This window comes from Castanea sativa, chromosome 12 (assembly GCF_040712315.1).
Source record: "Castanea sativa cultivar Marrone di Chiusa Pesio chromosome 12, ASM4071231v1".
NCBI classification, from domain to species: domain Eukaryota; kingdom Viridiplantae; phylum Streptophyta; class Magnoliopsida; order Fagales; family Fagaceae; genus Castanea; species Castanea sativa.
This window is the reverse complement of record NC_134024.1, coordinates 6,612,597-6,627,945: the sequence shown is the minus strand read 5'-3', so window position 1 is coordinate 6,627,945 and position 15,349 is coordinate 6,612,597. Positions and strand designations below refer to the sequence as shown.

Here is a 15,349-nt window from a genome sequence, read left to right as displayed (position 1 = left end):
TAAACTTGTGATTGAACAGTATTATATACAGTATAACCAATATTGATTTATTGCGCAGGGCCATTCCCATTAAAGGCCATGTTTTGTGCCAGGTTGACCTTATTGTGTTGATGTATACACCATAAGCCACAAAGAAGAAATAATTGATTCTATAATTCACACAATCAAACAATACACTGCTAAATTATTCAAGCATTATGTTGCACCTTTTGAATTGATGTTTGTCATATTTCTACAAGGTAGCAGTCTTTGCCTCACAACACATGCACACACTCACATGGGCAAACATGCCTGAACAAACCTCTAGGTGACCATTCCTTTGCTTGCTTCAGTTCTCTTGAGCTCTGTAGCATTCCTTTAATCTACTATATGGATGCTTGATGGACCATTCTGAATGTACTTTGAGCCATCCACTTCACCATTCGCTTCCTCCTTTGGTCCTTTTGAGGGTCCAGTTGTTAAACAAATATCCAAAATTTGCAAGCTAGATGCATTTTTCTTATTCCAAAAGTTTAACTAGTATGAACTACTACATAACTGATCAAGCAGACCACATGAATCATAAGTGTACCATTTTTCAAGTGATGCAAAGGGACCATGTACATGTTCTGTCACGTTCAGAAGTCCTTGTCCTTCCTCCCCAAAGTTTCCAATGCCGGTCTTATCTTCATGTGGGCACATGACTGCACTGCCTTCCATTCCCTCCTGAAAGCAACTCAGCTTTGCTTTAGTCTCACCTTTGGTATTTACATTATTTGATGTACAAACTGCACTATTTCCTTCCAAACCCTTGCTATCTTCATTCCCACCATGAGTTTTTTCCAGCAGATCACCTAGGATTTGCAACTGTTGGCAAAATCAAACAAGATGCTCATGTTTAGGCATGGAAAATTTTTCAAAGCTACTATCAGTTTTACTACAAAAAGTTTACAACTTGTTGTGACAACGAATGTGTTTGATGCCACATATCAGTTTGTAAGAATTATGTGATAAAACTTGTAATATCTTTAATATTTTTCTGTTGACTACTTGAACATATGGGAATTAATGCCTTCTCATAATATAATAATACATATTTAAAAGAACAGTACCTGTATGAGCAAGGATTGTTTCTCTTTCTTTAAGGACTCAAACTGGGATACTAAATTGTCATAATTATCTTTGAGTGTTTTGTATTCATTCTCTATCTGTTTTGATTTCCATCTAGCCCTTCTGTTCTGAAACCATATGGCAATCTGGCGAGGTTGCAGCCCAAGCTCTCGTGCCAGTTGCACCTTCTTCCTAGGCTCAAGCCTTGTCTCTGATTCAAATGAGGATTCTAGTGACATAATTTGTTCAGCACTAAACCTGCTCTTGTTCACAATCTTGTTCTTCTTCTTTCTTGCAGTTTGAGGTGGCTGCTGGCAAGTGAAGATTTCATATTTACCTTCTGGCACTGCTGGACTGTTCATGTACTCTCTACCTTCCATTGTTTTGTGTCTCAATTGAGACAGCAAGAACCGTTTATCAAAGTAGTTTAATATATAGAGTAATAGAAGATATGACTCTCTTTGGGATGAATGTGTTTTGGAACTCTACCATAGAGAGTGGCTGTAGGATATATAGTTAGGCATGAAGAGATTATGTGGGCTTTTGCTTTCAGATAATTATGACTTATGGATTACTCAAACCAATGGGATTAGATACCGTATTGCCATGTCCATCTTATGCCTTTGAGGACATTCCTATCTTCTCTCTTTCTATTTATAGACAGTGATCCATGCATAGTTTTTGTTCGAGTCCCATCACATTGGTATATAAATGGCAAAGTAAATTATACACGGGTCATCTTTGCAAGCACACATTATTGGAGGCTACCTAAGCCAAGAGACTCGTGGCTGAGTGGTATTGTCCAATGAGGAAAATTTAGATTCAAAACCCCCCCCCCCCCCCCCCCCACTCTTTGTAAACCAAAAAGGAAAGAAAAAAGCATACAATTGAGACCTGTTTCTACTTTAATTGAAATCTGTTTCTGAACAAGATGAAACTTTCAAGTTTCAAATGTAGTAATTAGAAAGTTTGTGTAGTAAATTGTAATAGGACTAAACTATATGAGGGAATTGTAGTTTTCTCAAACGATATAAAATATGTGAAGAAAATGGCAAAGATAAAAATGCCATTTGGTTAGTCAGTGAGAAAATTGAACAGAGAAAAGCAAAAAAAATAAAATAAAACACAATATTCATTTTAAGGGGTTTGGTTTATCTTAGAAGTTAAAAGAATGCATCTCTTAGTTAATATATTTTCTTGACTACAGGATCTTGCATGTGGAAAGGGTATGGGGGAGCATTGTTTCCTACTCTTATTTTCAAACTTAGGATTACTTTATTGTGAGTAAAAAGGAAAATTTTCAAGATGTTCTTATCGACCTTTTGATCTTTTGCTGAGGAAAATTTTCAAACTGTTCTTATCAACCTTTTGATCTTTGCTGTCTGGATCAGTGTGGAAGGGATATTTTGTGGTCAGTTCTGCTGTTATGTGGCTAGCTTACAAAAATAATTGGCCATGGGGTCTGAGTAGTCAAATTTAAGCTTAATCTGTGTCTGCAAGATAGAGATTAATCAACTAACTTTGAACTTGCATGCACTTTTTCAGTACATTAAATTTTTGTAAAGTTCCTACAATCAATCACTGACAATTGGCCTATCAGAAGAAAAAGTTCTTTGCAATGAACTTTGAAATAAGTGGCTCTCTCTCTCTCTCTCTGTTAACATATTCTGGTTTTGATTCACAAAGGCTGGCGGTTAATTCTAAATTGACTTGTGATTAGATTTGACTGATACAGGTATATATTAGCACTTTGTCAGTATTATCACTAATTAATCAACCACTTACTCAGCTGGGATGATAAACTCATAGTGATTTGATGAAGATTGTTGTACTAGTTTTACAAGATGTTGATGGATACAATAAACTCCTGTAGTCTTGTTCCATTGAAGGAAACATTTTTAATTACTTAGTAAGGCACAGATTAAAGCTATGTAACAATAATTTGAACAATGACCTGCATAATTTGAACAAAAAGATGGGTGCAATCTTTGGCATGAAGTTTCTGGCTCATATTGATACTTATCACTTGGATATCTAGGATAAGATTTCGTACTGGTCTTAGAGTAGATAATAAATTCTTGCAGAACATGAGGATCAACTAATTAAGTCGCCTAACACAGACAAATGAATGATGAATAATAGATTGTAAAGTTAAATCACATGAGATATTAAAAATCAACCTTAACAATGATAGGCTAATCATACCAGTTGGCCTTAGACAAAGGCCAACTTCATTTCATATCCATTTTGGTTTCACGTTTCAGGTATAAATTTGGCCACGAAGTTCATATAATTTGAGACCATTGATTTAGGCACTGTTTCCAAACTCTGTTCATGTTTTGGTGGCATTGGATTGTCCAAAATGGCTTTACAGTTTGCCGTGTATATGTCATGTATTCTTACCAAAACAATAGGTGTCAATGTCATGGTTGGTGAAGTGTCTTGTGAACAAGAATAGGTGTCGGTCAATAAGCTTAGGATACTCTTTCTAATTAGTCCTCACTTGCACGCCACGGGAGCCTTATATTGTTGACAATTTGGCAAGGAATTGTTGAACCCTATGGTTTTGATTTCCAAAACACATTTTGAAAGTAAATTCATTTCTTGGCTACAAAAGAAACACAAGCAATGAACAATCCCTTGAGCACGTTTACAGTTAACCAACAAGACGTGAAATTTGACTTCTACTATATTGACAACAGTTCTTCGTTTGATTCAAGTTCTGAAAATTCCTTATCTACAAATTTTATTGGTCATTAAAGGGCAATTGCCCTGTGTTGGTCCCATTCAAGTAGGACATTTAGACATGGTTTGGAACTTTGGATACAATCTTATATATCATTTAGCATTTGAATGGGACATTATTATAATTTACCTATGGAGATAGGAGTACTTAAATACCACAATGGATGTAGATTGAAATCTACTGTATACCATGCAATCACCTTAAATGCACTAGAATAAAGTGTAGACTAAAATGTAAACTATATCCTTAAAATTTGAGGTAATTTTAATTTTTAGTCTTAAATGTATAAAAAGTTGAATTTTAGTTCCCAACATGAGTCCGTTTTACTTGTGATCTTTCTGACCATGCTTTAGTTAATAAGACTTTTGTGAAATTCACAAGTTAACAATTAGAATAAGAAAATCCTAGATTACGTACGATGCCTATATTATCAAGCCTAATATATACCAAGCTTACTCAAAGTAAAATAAACTGCAAAAAAGGGTAAAAACCTACTTAAAAAGAGTAATGCCTAATTAAATTAAGAACTTGAATACAAACTTACATGTATAAAGCCTCTTACTAGCCTACGTATTGCCTACATACTATGTGATACAAATACAAATGATATTCTGGATTTTTGTGGTTGATTGCGAGTACACTTTCTCATAGAATAATCCTTCTGTTTATACTTGAGGCTTTGACAGTTAATCTTTTCTTCCTTACCACATGGCATGTATTGATTTGTGTCTTCTTTGCTAAACATTTCACGAACATTAAAACTGAGGAACTTCTTATAGTCGCTTCAAGGTAATAGTTGCCTTATTAATTCATGTGCTTGGCAAATGTCTTACTTGGAGAAATTGATCAAGGAAATTACCCCTCAATCTCTAATAGATTAATGCACATGTCTTACTTTGGGTTTTAATTTTTTTTTTTAAATTTATTTATACGGGTATGTGTATAAGGATGATTTGGGTTATATAAGTTATTATATATGAAGATCACTAATTGTAATTTGACTTGTCCTTTTTGGGTATAGTGTTGATGTGGTTGCATTTTTTTGCAAAATGTGAGATGTTTGGTGGTGGATTGAAGGCGGATTGTGGATTTGTTATTTGGATATATATATATATATATATATATATATATATATATATATATATATATGGTCTCTCCCATTTTGATGACCAATTGTGAGGGCTTGTGGAGATCTAGCATGGCTTGGAGGTTATAGGCTTACTGGGGACAACTAGGTTTTTATGTGGGTGATGGTTTGACCGTGTGCCGCCTTTGGTGAAGATTTCTTGGTGTTTTGAGGATGGCAGGTCTCGACTTTGGAGTGAGTTAGATCCATACTTGTTCCATAGAAGGGGGGGTTTTTTTTTGGCAACTTCCCAAAAAGAAATTTAAAATAGGGTAATTCTTTTTAAGTCTCTTTAATTTGAAATAGTTAATTATTTGAATTTTTACAACTCGTCTATGGACTCTTTAGTTGACTTGACATATTTTAATTGGACTTATTAACATACATTAGAGGAATTGCTAGCTTCACATTAACATACAAGGATGGAATTTGAAGAATGAATTAACAACATTAGAAAGCGTGTTCCAGTTAGTTTAACTACTAAAGTTTCATATAGGTTAAAATTCTATCATGTCTATCGAAAACAACGTTAGGGACTAAAATCCAAATAATTTAACTTTAAGGATCAAAATCAAAGTTGAGGCAATGTGAACATGAAGACAAAAGCAATACGTAGAAAAGTTGGGAAGATTAAAGCAGCAAATGTCGTAAAGCAAGATGCTTTCCACACAATGTCACCAAAACTACTATCTGTAGTGTCCTGTAGTGAGTATTGGGTTGGAATTGTGCATCAAACATCCCTTTGTCCACGTCCAGGAAGCTGGGTTTGTATCTAGAAACTGCGTGTAAATGAAAAAAGCCTCCCCCTCGAATCTCCGTAAGTCTATCTCTAACTACTGCCTTTGACAATGACCAACTTATTTGTCTTGAACGGCAATGATTAATTAGCATTTCTTTTCTTTCGCGCAAGCTTGAATGACCTAATAATTCATTTCAATTCTCAAACCAATTTATATGCCAAATTTTTGTGCCTAAAAAGCTACAGCAAAGTGAGTTGGTTAGTCCTCTAATAATTAAATATTAAGGATAGGATTGTTGGTCATAAATTATTTGATCATCATTACCAATTCTACTATCCAACTCTTTCTTAGTATCTATGGATTAACCTTATATATATGATTACATGAGCTACATCTGGATTGATTTCTATTATGTTAACAGCAAATTTTTATGCCTAAAATTTTAAAGTGAGATGGTTGGTCCTTTAATCCATAAAGATTCAAATAGTTTTGTATCTTAGTGACATGTTTGGTCTTCGTTTTGAGGAGCACCAAGATTTGAATCACCTTTCCTTCATTTTGTATCTTAGTAACAATTAAATTATATTAAGAACAAATTCTTAAGGGCATGATTGGAACGGAGAAAGATAAAGAGAGACAAAAGTAAAGTAAGGAGAAAGAAGATAGTCGGAATATATTGAAATTTAGTATATTCCGACCACTTTCTTTTTTACTCTCTTCTCCTCTTCTAGTATCTCTCTCCATCCAAACATATGATAAGGATTTAGGACTAGATTATGGTCATAAGACTTCCCCAAACACATATATATCTTAACAATCTCTATGCATGGGCCCTCATTCTTCAACCATGAGACTTTCACTCATACTTCTATACCTAACAATTCCCATAGGCTCTCTCATATGTCATCCATGGAAATCTTGTGTTGCTTTAGTCATATCATTAGTGATATTGCTTTGTTGGGATATTTTGAAGATCATCCACTAACTTTGATACCACTTGTGGAGATTTTGGATTCATAAGAAAAACACTAATACCCTTATTTATTTATTTTTAGTAATTTTTGTGGAAAGATACTAATACCTTGAGAAGTATGTTTTTTAAAAGCTACTTAACCCAAAAATGTAAATCAATAGATGTGGACCTAATTATTTTATATTAATTACTCATATTCTTTATTTTTACTAAATGTGGAACCTACTCACACATGTATGGCAAATATATTTGTGGCATGACCTTGAGGTCATATGACAGCATCTGTTTTTAAGAAGGCTGTGTAGAGTTTGAAAAATATTCTTGTATGGGTGAAGTTGTGGTATTAGTCCTTATTTTATTTTATTTTGCTAAGATTGATGCATTAGCTGATAGCACCCCTCAACCCTGGTCCATAACTTCGAGTACTATGAAACTGATTGCATTTGTTTAGATAAAAAAAGTTAAAAAGAAAAAAAGAAAGAAAAGAAAGGAAAGTACTGTCTGAATGCATTTAGAAATGCAATTTACTCAAGTTATTAACACAAATATTGTAACTCTTTGAAACAGCCAAATGTTATGTGATGAGTGGACCTTGTTAATCCATACAATTGGAATCTGTTGCAGGCTATGTAAATGTCTAGATCCTTGCTTTAGTTAACATGTATTAAGTATTCCGAAAAAATAGTTTCAGTTTGTAATTATGATTCCATTTTTATGTTGTTTGCAGCTTACTTTATGGTGCTTGTGTTCCTGGCTGCTAAGTATACCTAGCAAATAGGTCAGATTGATCGGGTTCAAGTTCTTTGTGTCATTCTAAATGAGTTATTAAACCTATGATCTTAACCAGGTTGTTAAGGGACAGATCGACCCAAGAATGAAGCCAAGACTTGGAGTTAGGGGCAGCTCTATTGCCTACTGTGTGCGGCAGCTCTGACTCTATTGCTTAGGTTGAGATTGAAGCTCTAGTAAGATGGCCTCGAATGTGAGTGTGATATTTTTCTTTGAGTTCAACGGGTAAACAAATCCAGGTCTAATTTTGTCAGGTCAATTGGTAAGCATTTTTTTTTGGTCAAGTCAAATTTTTTTCCTTCCTCAAAAATAAAATAAAAGTTGTCTCATTCAGCCCATTAGACAACGCCCATTATCGAATCTTAAATGGGTTTACCCATCAATGTTATTTAGTGAAAGCCTGCGTAGAAATGTAAAGGGCCTACGTGTGCATGAATAACATTGGCCCACAACTAAACAGGAGTTATTTCTTTCAGTGGACCAGCTAATTGGGTTCCACTCTACTCACCTACCTCACTGTATATCTTGGTGGGCTGCCACATGCTTCACACACCCAATTGTGAGTTTTAATCGGTTCTTATCTGAATTCATTATTAATTCCGGTTTTTTTATTGCCACTCATAATTTGACATATTAATTGCCTGTTTGGATGCACGTTACATTTTGTAAAGTTGTGTTTTTACGTTTTCTTTCTTTTTTTTCTTTTTTTCTTCTGCTGTGGCTACACGCGTCAGGGAGGACAACGGTACTGTTTATGCTACTGTTCATGAACAGTAACCGTGATTTATTGACTTTTCTATCTTTTTTGTCACATCTGTGGGTCCCGTGTACTGTTTACGGGACCCACAACTTCACTTTTCAGCCAATTTTTTATTAAAAATAGGTCCCACAACACTATTCACATATTTAAAAATTATTTTACTACAGTGTTTTCAGTTTTCAGTAATAAGTTTTATCCAAACGGACCCTAATAGATGTGAAATTTTTTGTGTTTATAGACTTCCTCGACTAATGATGGTGTTGCCAGCTTCATAAAAATCTATTATATAATTAACCCATCCATTAAAATCTTACAAAATCTTACAAAATAATTTTTTTTTTTTAAATAGTAGAGTATATAGTTCAATATACAAATAAAAATATATTAAATACTTATTAATAATTATCATAAATATTAAATTTCGTAGTGAGACAAAAAAAAATACAGTATTTATACTATTATTTAAGGGGATTCCCTTGTATTTTATTAAACTTTTCCATGTATCGCACGAACTATTGACTAATTTTATTATAAGTCTTACCAATGGACATGTCAACTAATTTAATTCACACTGCATATCAATAATATAATAAAAATTGATACGCTGATTATATCGCATTATAAATTTGCAATAAACTTTGAAAAATCCCTGTGTACGTATTCATGAATTTATAAGATATTCAATTTTCAACTTATTTTGTCATGACTACTTGGAGGATGATTGGTATAAGGAGAATGATTCCACCAACCATAATATTATTGACTACTTCAAAATATATATAGTCAAATCCGTTTAATGCTTTAGAGAATTTGAAGGAGATCATGATCATAATGATCATATTGACTAGTCTATATTACATTCCTCTGAAAACAACTTATATAGTTTGTTTTTATTGAAAGTGTAAGTGCACAATTGTACCCGGACCCAAAAATAAGTGTTGGACTCAGGTCCAATAAGCCTTATGCAATAAGATTTGTAGAGCGTGGATTTGAAATCTAGGTTCGGGATGTTGGAAGTTTAATTAGCAGGCTAGAATGCCATAATCTATGCAAATGGTGAACGAATACAACAAAGAAACCTCCTCAGACGTAAGCCGATGACGATTTGTATATATATATATATATTTTTTTTTTCTTTCTATGCCAAAGTTTACAACTCTTGGTTCCTGTTTTCTCTAAGCAGAAAGTGTTGATCCCCTTTCTCTTTCCTCTCTCATTTCTTTATATACTTTTCCTTCACTGGTTCATCCACGTGTCATACAAATCTTCCCCTTGGATCCTTGTCCCATCCACCACCTTCTTGAAGTCTTCAAATAATAGCAGGGAGACTAAATCCTACTGTTCATAGATCACTTCCCCATTAATGTGGCCAGGAAGGTAGATGCAGAGTCTTTAATGTAGAGGTAGCAGCCTTTTTCCTAGATATTTCTCTCACATCCTTGCTTCTAGAGGGTACTTGGATCACCCTCTTATCCATCAGTTTTTCCAGAATTCTGCCTTTAACCCATTTAGCAAGTCCCAGGGTCATCGCTGGGCCTGTCCGAGGAGACATTCCTCCTCGGACAACTCCTCGAACCTTTACAGTGCAGATTGACTTGTGGGCCTGGAGACCCTGATAAAAAACAAACTGGTACCAGCCAATTAAGCCCAAAGCCCTAATGTTTATTCAGGAGTTTTTACCTCCCACAGAAAGTATGCTAAAATATATTTTTTTTAAGCAAAAAAAAAAAATTTCTATAAAAAAGTGAGGTCTTGTACATGAAAATTAAAAGCAGAATACTACTAGCTTTTAAGTTGTACCAAAAACACAATGCATATGAATTATGAGAAAGAGAGACAAAAGGCAGTCCCACCCAACCCCACTGCTGGGTTCCAGAAATGACCACGATCCCAGGACCCCATGCACCCTCTCTCTCTCTCTCTCTCTCTCTCTCTCTCTCTCTCTGTGTGCAGCCCTTTATCTTTCCCTAAAACCAAAATGATTATTTTCATCATCATGTTTTCATTATAGCATAAACCAAAATCTCATCTCATTCATAAAAGAGAGGTTTGCACTGTTGGAGATAAGAATAACCACACAAAAATATGAAGAAGAAGATCAAAGAAGTCTCTTGCTTGCAAAGAGATATCAAGGAATAAGGATAGCTAGGAGCTTGGGAAGCTTTCTCTTTTGAGGGGAATGTTATCTGGTCCAAGGCCAAGACTCACCAGCTAAATCGATTGTTTTCTTTCTGTTCCTTATCAGTTTCAAAACCGATCACACATATGATCATAACTCGATTTATATATAAGTGTCAGTACGTGTCCTCGGACCAGGCTTCATTCCCCTCAATTATTGCTTCCCTTTTGACCAGCACAATCATCTTCACCTCTTAAGATCTCATTCATTCAATCGCCTGCATGATCTCCCAGGTGGGTTTTGCTTAATTCTGAAAATCTCTCATTATTTTTTGGTGTTATAAGCTCTCTACTTTTTTGTGGATTTGATGATTTTGTTCTTTTGTGGAAATATTAGTGTGGTTAATTACTATCAGATTGGTGTAATGATGAAAAGCTGACTGTTTTCTGTTTAGTCTTTGGGTTCTGACAAGAACACAGACTTTTTTTTTTGGTTTTTCATCATTGCTTTTTAAGTTCTAGTCTTGGGTTATTCAGCTATTGCCATCATGACTGTGTGTTTTCTTCAGTTCCTCCAAAACCCTTTTTGGGTTTATCATTGGATAGATTCTTCTCATGATGCCTTCAAAATTTCTAGTAATTTCTATATGTTTCCCTTCTTCAGTTTTAGGGTTTATCTTCAATAATTGTTGTATCTTCATTTTTATTTTTTAAACTAGGGTTTAGAGAGGGCTACTAAGAGCCTTTCATCCCCCTAGAGAAGATTAGTGGAAAGTTTAGCTTACCAAAGCCTAATATTATTTAGAAAAAGGACAATACACTTTTAGCTACAAAGATTAAGTTTTCCTTGAAATTTTAAATATTAAGTAATGGTTTTGTTTTGTATAACTTGTTGCTAGTGGGGTGGGTGTGGATCTGCAGAGCTGTACAATCTTCAACTTCTCAGCTTTACCAATGCTTTTTCCAAATATATATTTACATTGAATTTTTGTTGATATATTTTTAGTGGAACAATACTATACTTTGCTAGCTAGATATATATGGAGCTGCAGTAGGAATATTCTAGCTAGATCAGATTGTATTTGTGGGTCAATAATATTCTTGTAGAATTGATTCTAATTTGTTGTGTGTCTCTCTTTATAAAAAGAGGCATCTTTCTGCCATCTTTTCGAAATCTCTTTTCTCATTTCTTCTTTTTTCTTTTTTGACGCTATCTATCTTTTGGATCTTATCCCCGGATATTATCTAGGCTAGGCTTCTTTTGATTGAAGGAAAATAATGTCTCATTAATTTATTTTTTCAACAATTAATTTATTTAATTAATTCTTTTTAAGTACTAATCGTGTGCGTGTTAATTAACAAGATCGGGGCATTAGATATTTTTCTTTTCCTTTTATTTTTAATGGAGATTTCCTTGTAGTACGTATCATGTTTTTTCCTTAATCAATAAGTAGGGACTTGTGTGTGTGGTAACTATATTCTCCTACAAAGCACAAATTCATTAATTGATTACACATATGTAAAATAATAAGAAATTATCTTGTATTTATAAATATTTTAGGTATGAATTTGTATTGGTTTAGCCTTTAGAGTTTAGACAATGCTTTTGATAAGAGGAAAGAAAAAGAAAGCTATTAATTTGTATTAATTAGAATTTTTATAAATAAATTTCAGATGAAATAAAATAAGTACTACTTAAAAATGATTACAACTTTTGGTGATAAGGTTTTGGATGGAGTAAATTGTCTTATATTAGTATCTTACTATCTTATATTGTTAAAATATGCTCACATTAAATCAAATAACAGGTTAAACCTAACTGTTTTTTATTTTTGGTTTTTAATTTGAAATTTTAATATTTCCATTAAAAATATTTAAAAATACCAGTTAAATTATAATTACAATGCTCTTGGTGTAAAACCTAAGTTAATATATTAAGTTACATGTTATGATATAATATTTTTGTTTTATTTGCAACAATAATCACATGACTTGATTCTCAAAAAAATAAGAAATCACATGACATATAAAGCCATTTTATTATGCTTCATACTCTATATATAGTTGTTTTCATTACGACAATAATTCTACAGAAAAGAAATAGAATATAATCTCCTCTTTTTTTCTTTTTTGAAAATAATGATTAATAATCTCCTCTTCTTATTTTTCAATGGCGTGACTGTTTAATGTCTAAATTCTAAACAGTCATAATGGATCATTGTAACACAGAGTAGCAAGAAGATAACCGAGTAAGCCTAGCTGCTATAGTTTGCTAGGGATGGACTCAATAGATTCAATAAGCCCATGCATGCACCGTACCACCTCAATTTATTTGTCATGTACTAAATTCAGTGTAGCAAACTGTGCAAACATTATTGTTTGTCTCTGTATCAGTGTGAACAATTAAAGTGATTCTTTTCTTGGTAGTTGTTCCAAAATAATGGTGAAGCAATGACTTCCCTCATGTGGTATGCAAATTACTATAAAATAGTTCTTATTATGCGGCAGTAGAGATCAGGTTGGTTCTTAATTTTGTTAACTTTTAGACCTAATAAAGGATGAAAGACTTTCATACTTTTAAATTTGTATTGCATAAGACAAACAACTTTTTTTAATTTTATTTCTGAATGCATAAGTAAGCCACTTAGTGTTCATCAGAATAAGAAAAAGAAAAAGTAAGGCACTTAGTGAATTTACGAGCCATCTTTCTCTTGTTTATTCTTGTTTTGTAATTTTGCTTTTTGAAGGATGAAGCCAACGTTGGCAATGTATGATTGCCATATTTGTGATGAATAATGCTCATTCCAGTGATTCTTAAATGTCTCTCTCTCTCTCTCTCTCTCTCTCTCTCTCTCTCGTTAACAATGCTACCTACCACACGAGAACCATAAGTTTTATCGTTTGTGGATTGTTTTTTCCGTCAGATTATTCTTTTGGAATGTAATCTCGTAAACTTGTAGAAAAACATTAAAGACATTACAAATTATGCCACTTTCAAAATGTCAGGTAAGTTTTGCTTGGGAAAAAAAAGTGTTTTTAAGCTTTCATACTATTGCTAGTCTAATAGCTAGGACAAAATTATATGGTGTTTAGACTTTAGACTTTAGAGTCAATATGAACTTGAGAAATGGTGGAAAATTGCATTTGGATTTTAGGATTGATGTCTAGAGTTTAGACTTTAGAGTCAATATGAACATGGGAAATGGTGAAAATTTGAATTTGGATTTTAGGATTGGTTTCTAGAGTTTAGAGACTTTAGAGTCAATATGAACTTGGGAAATGGTGTAAAATTGCATTTTGATTTTAGGATTGGTGTTAGAGTTTAGACTCTAGAGTCAATATGAACTTGGGAAATGGTGTAAAATTGCATTTGGATTTTAGGATTTAAAATCAATGGATTTGAAATATATTTATGTACTAGTAAAAACTATTTTATATCAATTTAACAGCACATGATAGATTTGAGTTTTGAGAATTTTACTCTAATAACAAAATACATGGGCTTAAAATAATACCTTACATTTAATCATTTCAAATTTACACATTGATACATACACATCTTAAATCATCCATAAAATATTATCAAGATAAAAGTTGTCATTTTACACTTAATTTATTCAGATTATTCAATTTTAGATCCTTATCTTCAAACACTTTTATCCAAATGAACTGTCACTGGATTTGGTTACGGCACTATATTGAGAGTGATAAAGATTTAGATTTTTTTAGATTATTTTGAAATAATTTGAAAAAGTAATTAATTAGCGAGTAATCACATTGCTGTTTCATACTACTCCTCTGCCTCTTATCTTCTCATGTAAGTGGTGGGATGCATGTAGCCACTGAATGAAATGAAATACATTCTTTTTTATCTGGCACTGGCAATCAAACTTGTTGATAGAGATAGTGACGGAGTGGGTGTGAAGGAAACAAGAAAGATATGGTCATTGACAATATATTTAAGATACATCAACGATGTGCATGCTTACTATATTATTAGAGACAGAATCTTTATGGATATTCCTTGTAGTATTAAGTCATACGGATGCTAACATTAATTTGGAAATGAGGATAATTATCATTCCATGAGTAGAATCATGTAATCAATTTAATTGCAATCACTCGTCAAAAAAGCAAAATCTTTTAAGATATAATTCCATAGTTGAATTCATATATATTTTTTCAACTTTTTTCTAAAATAAGTGATTTTCTAAGATTCACAAATTATTTCAGATATTTGTAATTAATCTTTGTAAAGCTCTATATAAATAGGATTTTTTTTTTTTTCTGATAATTCGATATAAAGAGTTTGCTATACGTCAATGAAATATCACATATTAATCTTCAAGGGGGCATTTGGTTTGCCGTGATGTTACATTACAACATAATATTACATTATTATAATCTTACAATAATGTAATCTCAATACAAGAATACAACATTACATTGTTTAGGAATATGATGTGATATATTTTGAATTTAAAATTATGGTAATATTAAAAAAAAAATAAACCAAAAATTTTAATGTTACATCATCGTGCATCATTAAGGGCACATCACCACAAACCAAACGCTCCTAAGAGAAATCTAAAGAATATTTTGTCTTTCAAAGAATTATGTCTAAGCACTCAGATTGATTTTTTTTTTTTTTTTTTTGGCTAGAAAAGCATTCAGATTGTCATTACTATAATAGACTACTCTTTGCCCTTCAGAAAGCAGAAGAAAACAGCAAATATGATTTTGAAAAACAAGAATCTTCTTCCCAAATGCTAAACTAAACCAGTAAGCAAGGTCGAGGAGAATTCTTAATTACATTGGGACTGTTGCATAACATGCACACACTTCCCGTAGAGTATGGTTTGGACCACAATTTATATGAAATAAAAGGCATTTCAATATATTTGGTTATGAGTAGTGGGATGCAGGTGCGCAAATGTGCAAAGACAAAGGTTAAAGAATGGAACTTTTTATTTCTTTAGGTGGAGCAGAAAGTGATCGCTGGAAATGC

The 15,349-nt window shown here is 33.0% G+C and overlaps 1 protein-coding gene across 2 annotated transcripts; it reads right to left on the bottom strand.

Moving 5' to 3' along the window:
- Positions 1 to 135: 135 nt before the first annotated feature.
- Positions 136 to 1,620, bottom strand: LOC142618619 (homeobox-leucine zipper protein ATHB-7-like). 2 transcript variants are annotated; one of them, XM_075791566.1, is made up of 3 exons: positions 1,092 to 1,620; positions 572 to 846; positions 136 to 440 (listed from the first exon to the last, which is right to left on the bottom strand). In XM_075791566.1, exons 1-3 carry the CDS (start codon positions 1,467 to 1,469, stop codon positions 416 to 418), a joined length of 678 nt encoding a protein of 225 aa, XP_075647681.1. In that variant the 5' UTR covers positions 1,470 to 1,620; the 3' UTR covers positions 136 to 415. The 2 variants fall into 2 exon arrangements, with proteins under 2 accessions (XP_075647681.1, XP_075647680.1); XM_075791565.1 differs by having other exon boundaries at positions 315 to 846.
- Positions 1,621 to 15,349: the final 13,729 nt, after the last annotated feature.

Excerpts from the sequence above, each read along its gene's own strand:
- LOC142618619 (XM_075791565.1), bottom strand. The coding sequence starts at position 1,469 with ATGGAAGGTAGAGAGTACATGAACAGTCCAGCAGTGCCAGAAGGTAAA. Across the intron at positions 847-1,091 it reads AACAATCCTTGCTCATACAG|TTGCAAATCCTAGGTGATCT; the intron begins GTACTGTTCTTT and ends TTTTGCCAACAG.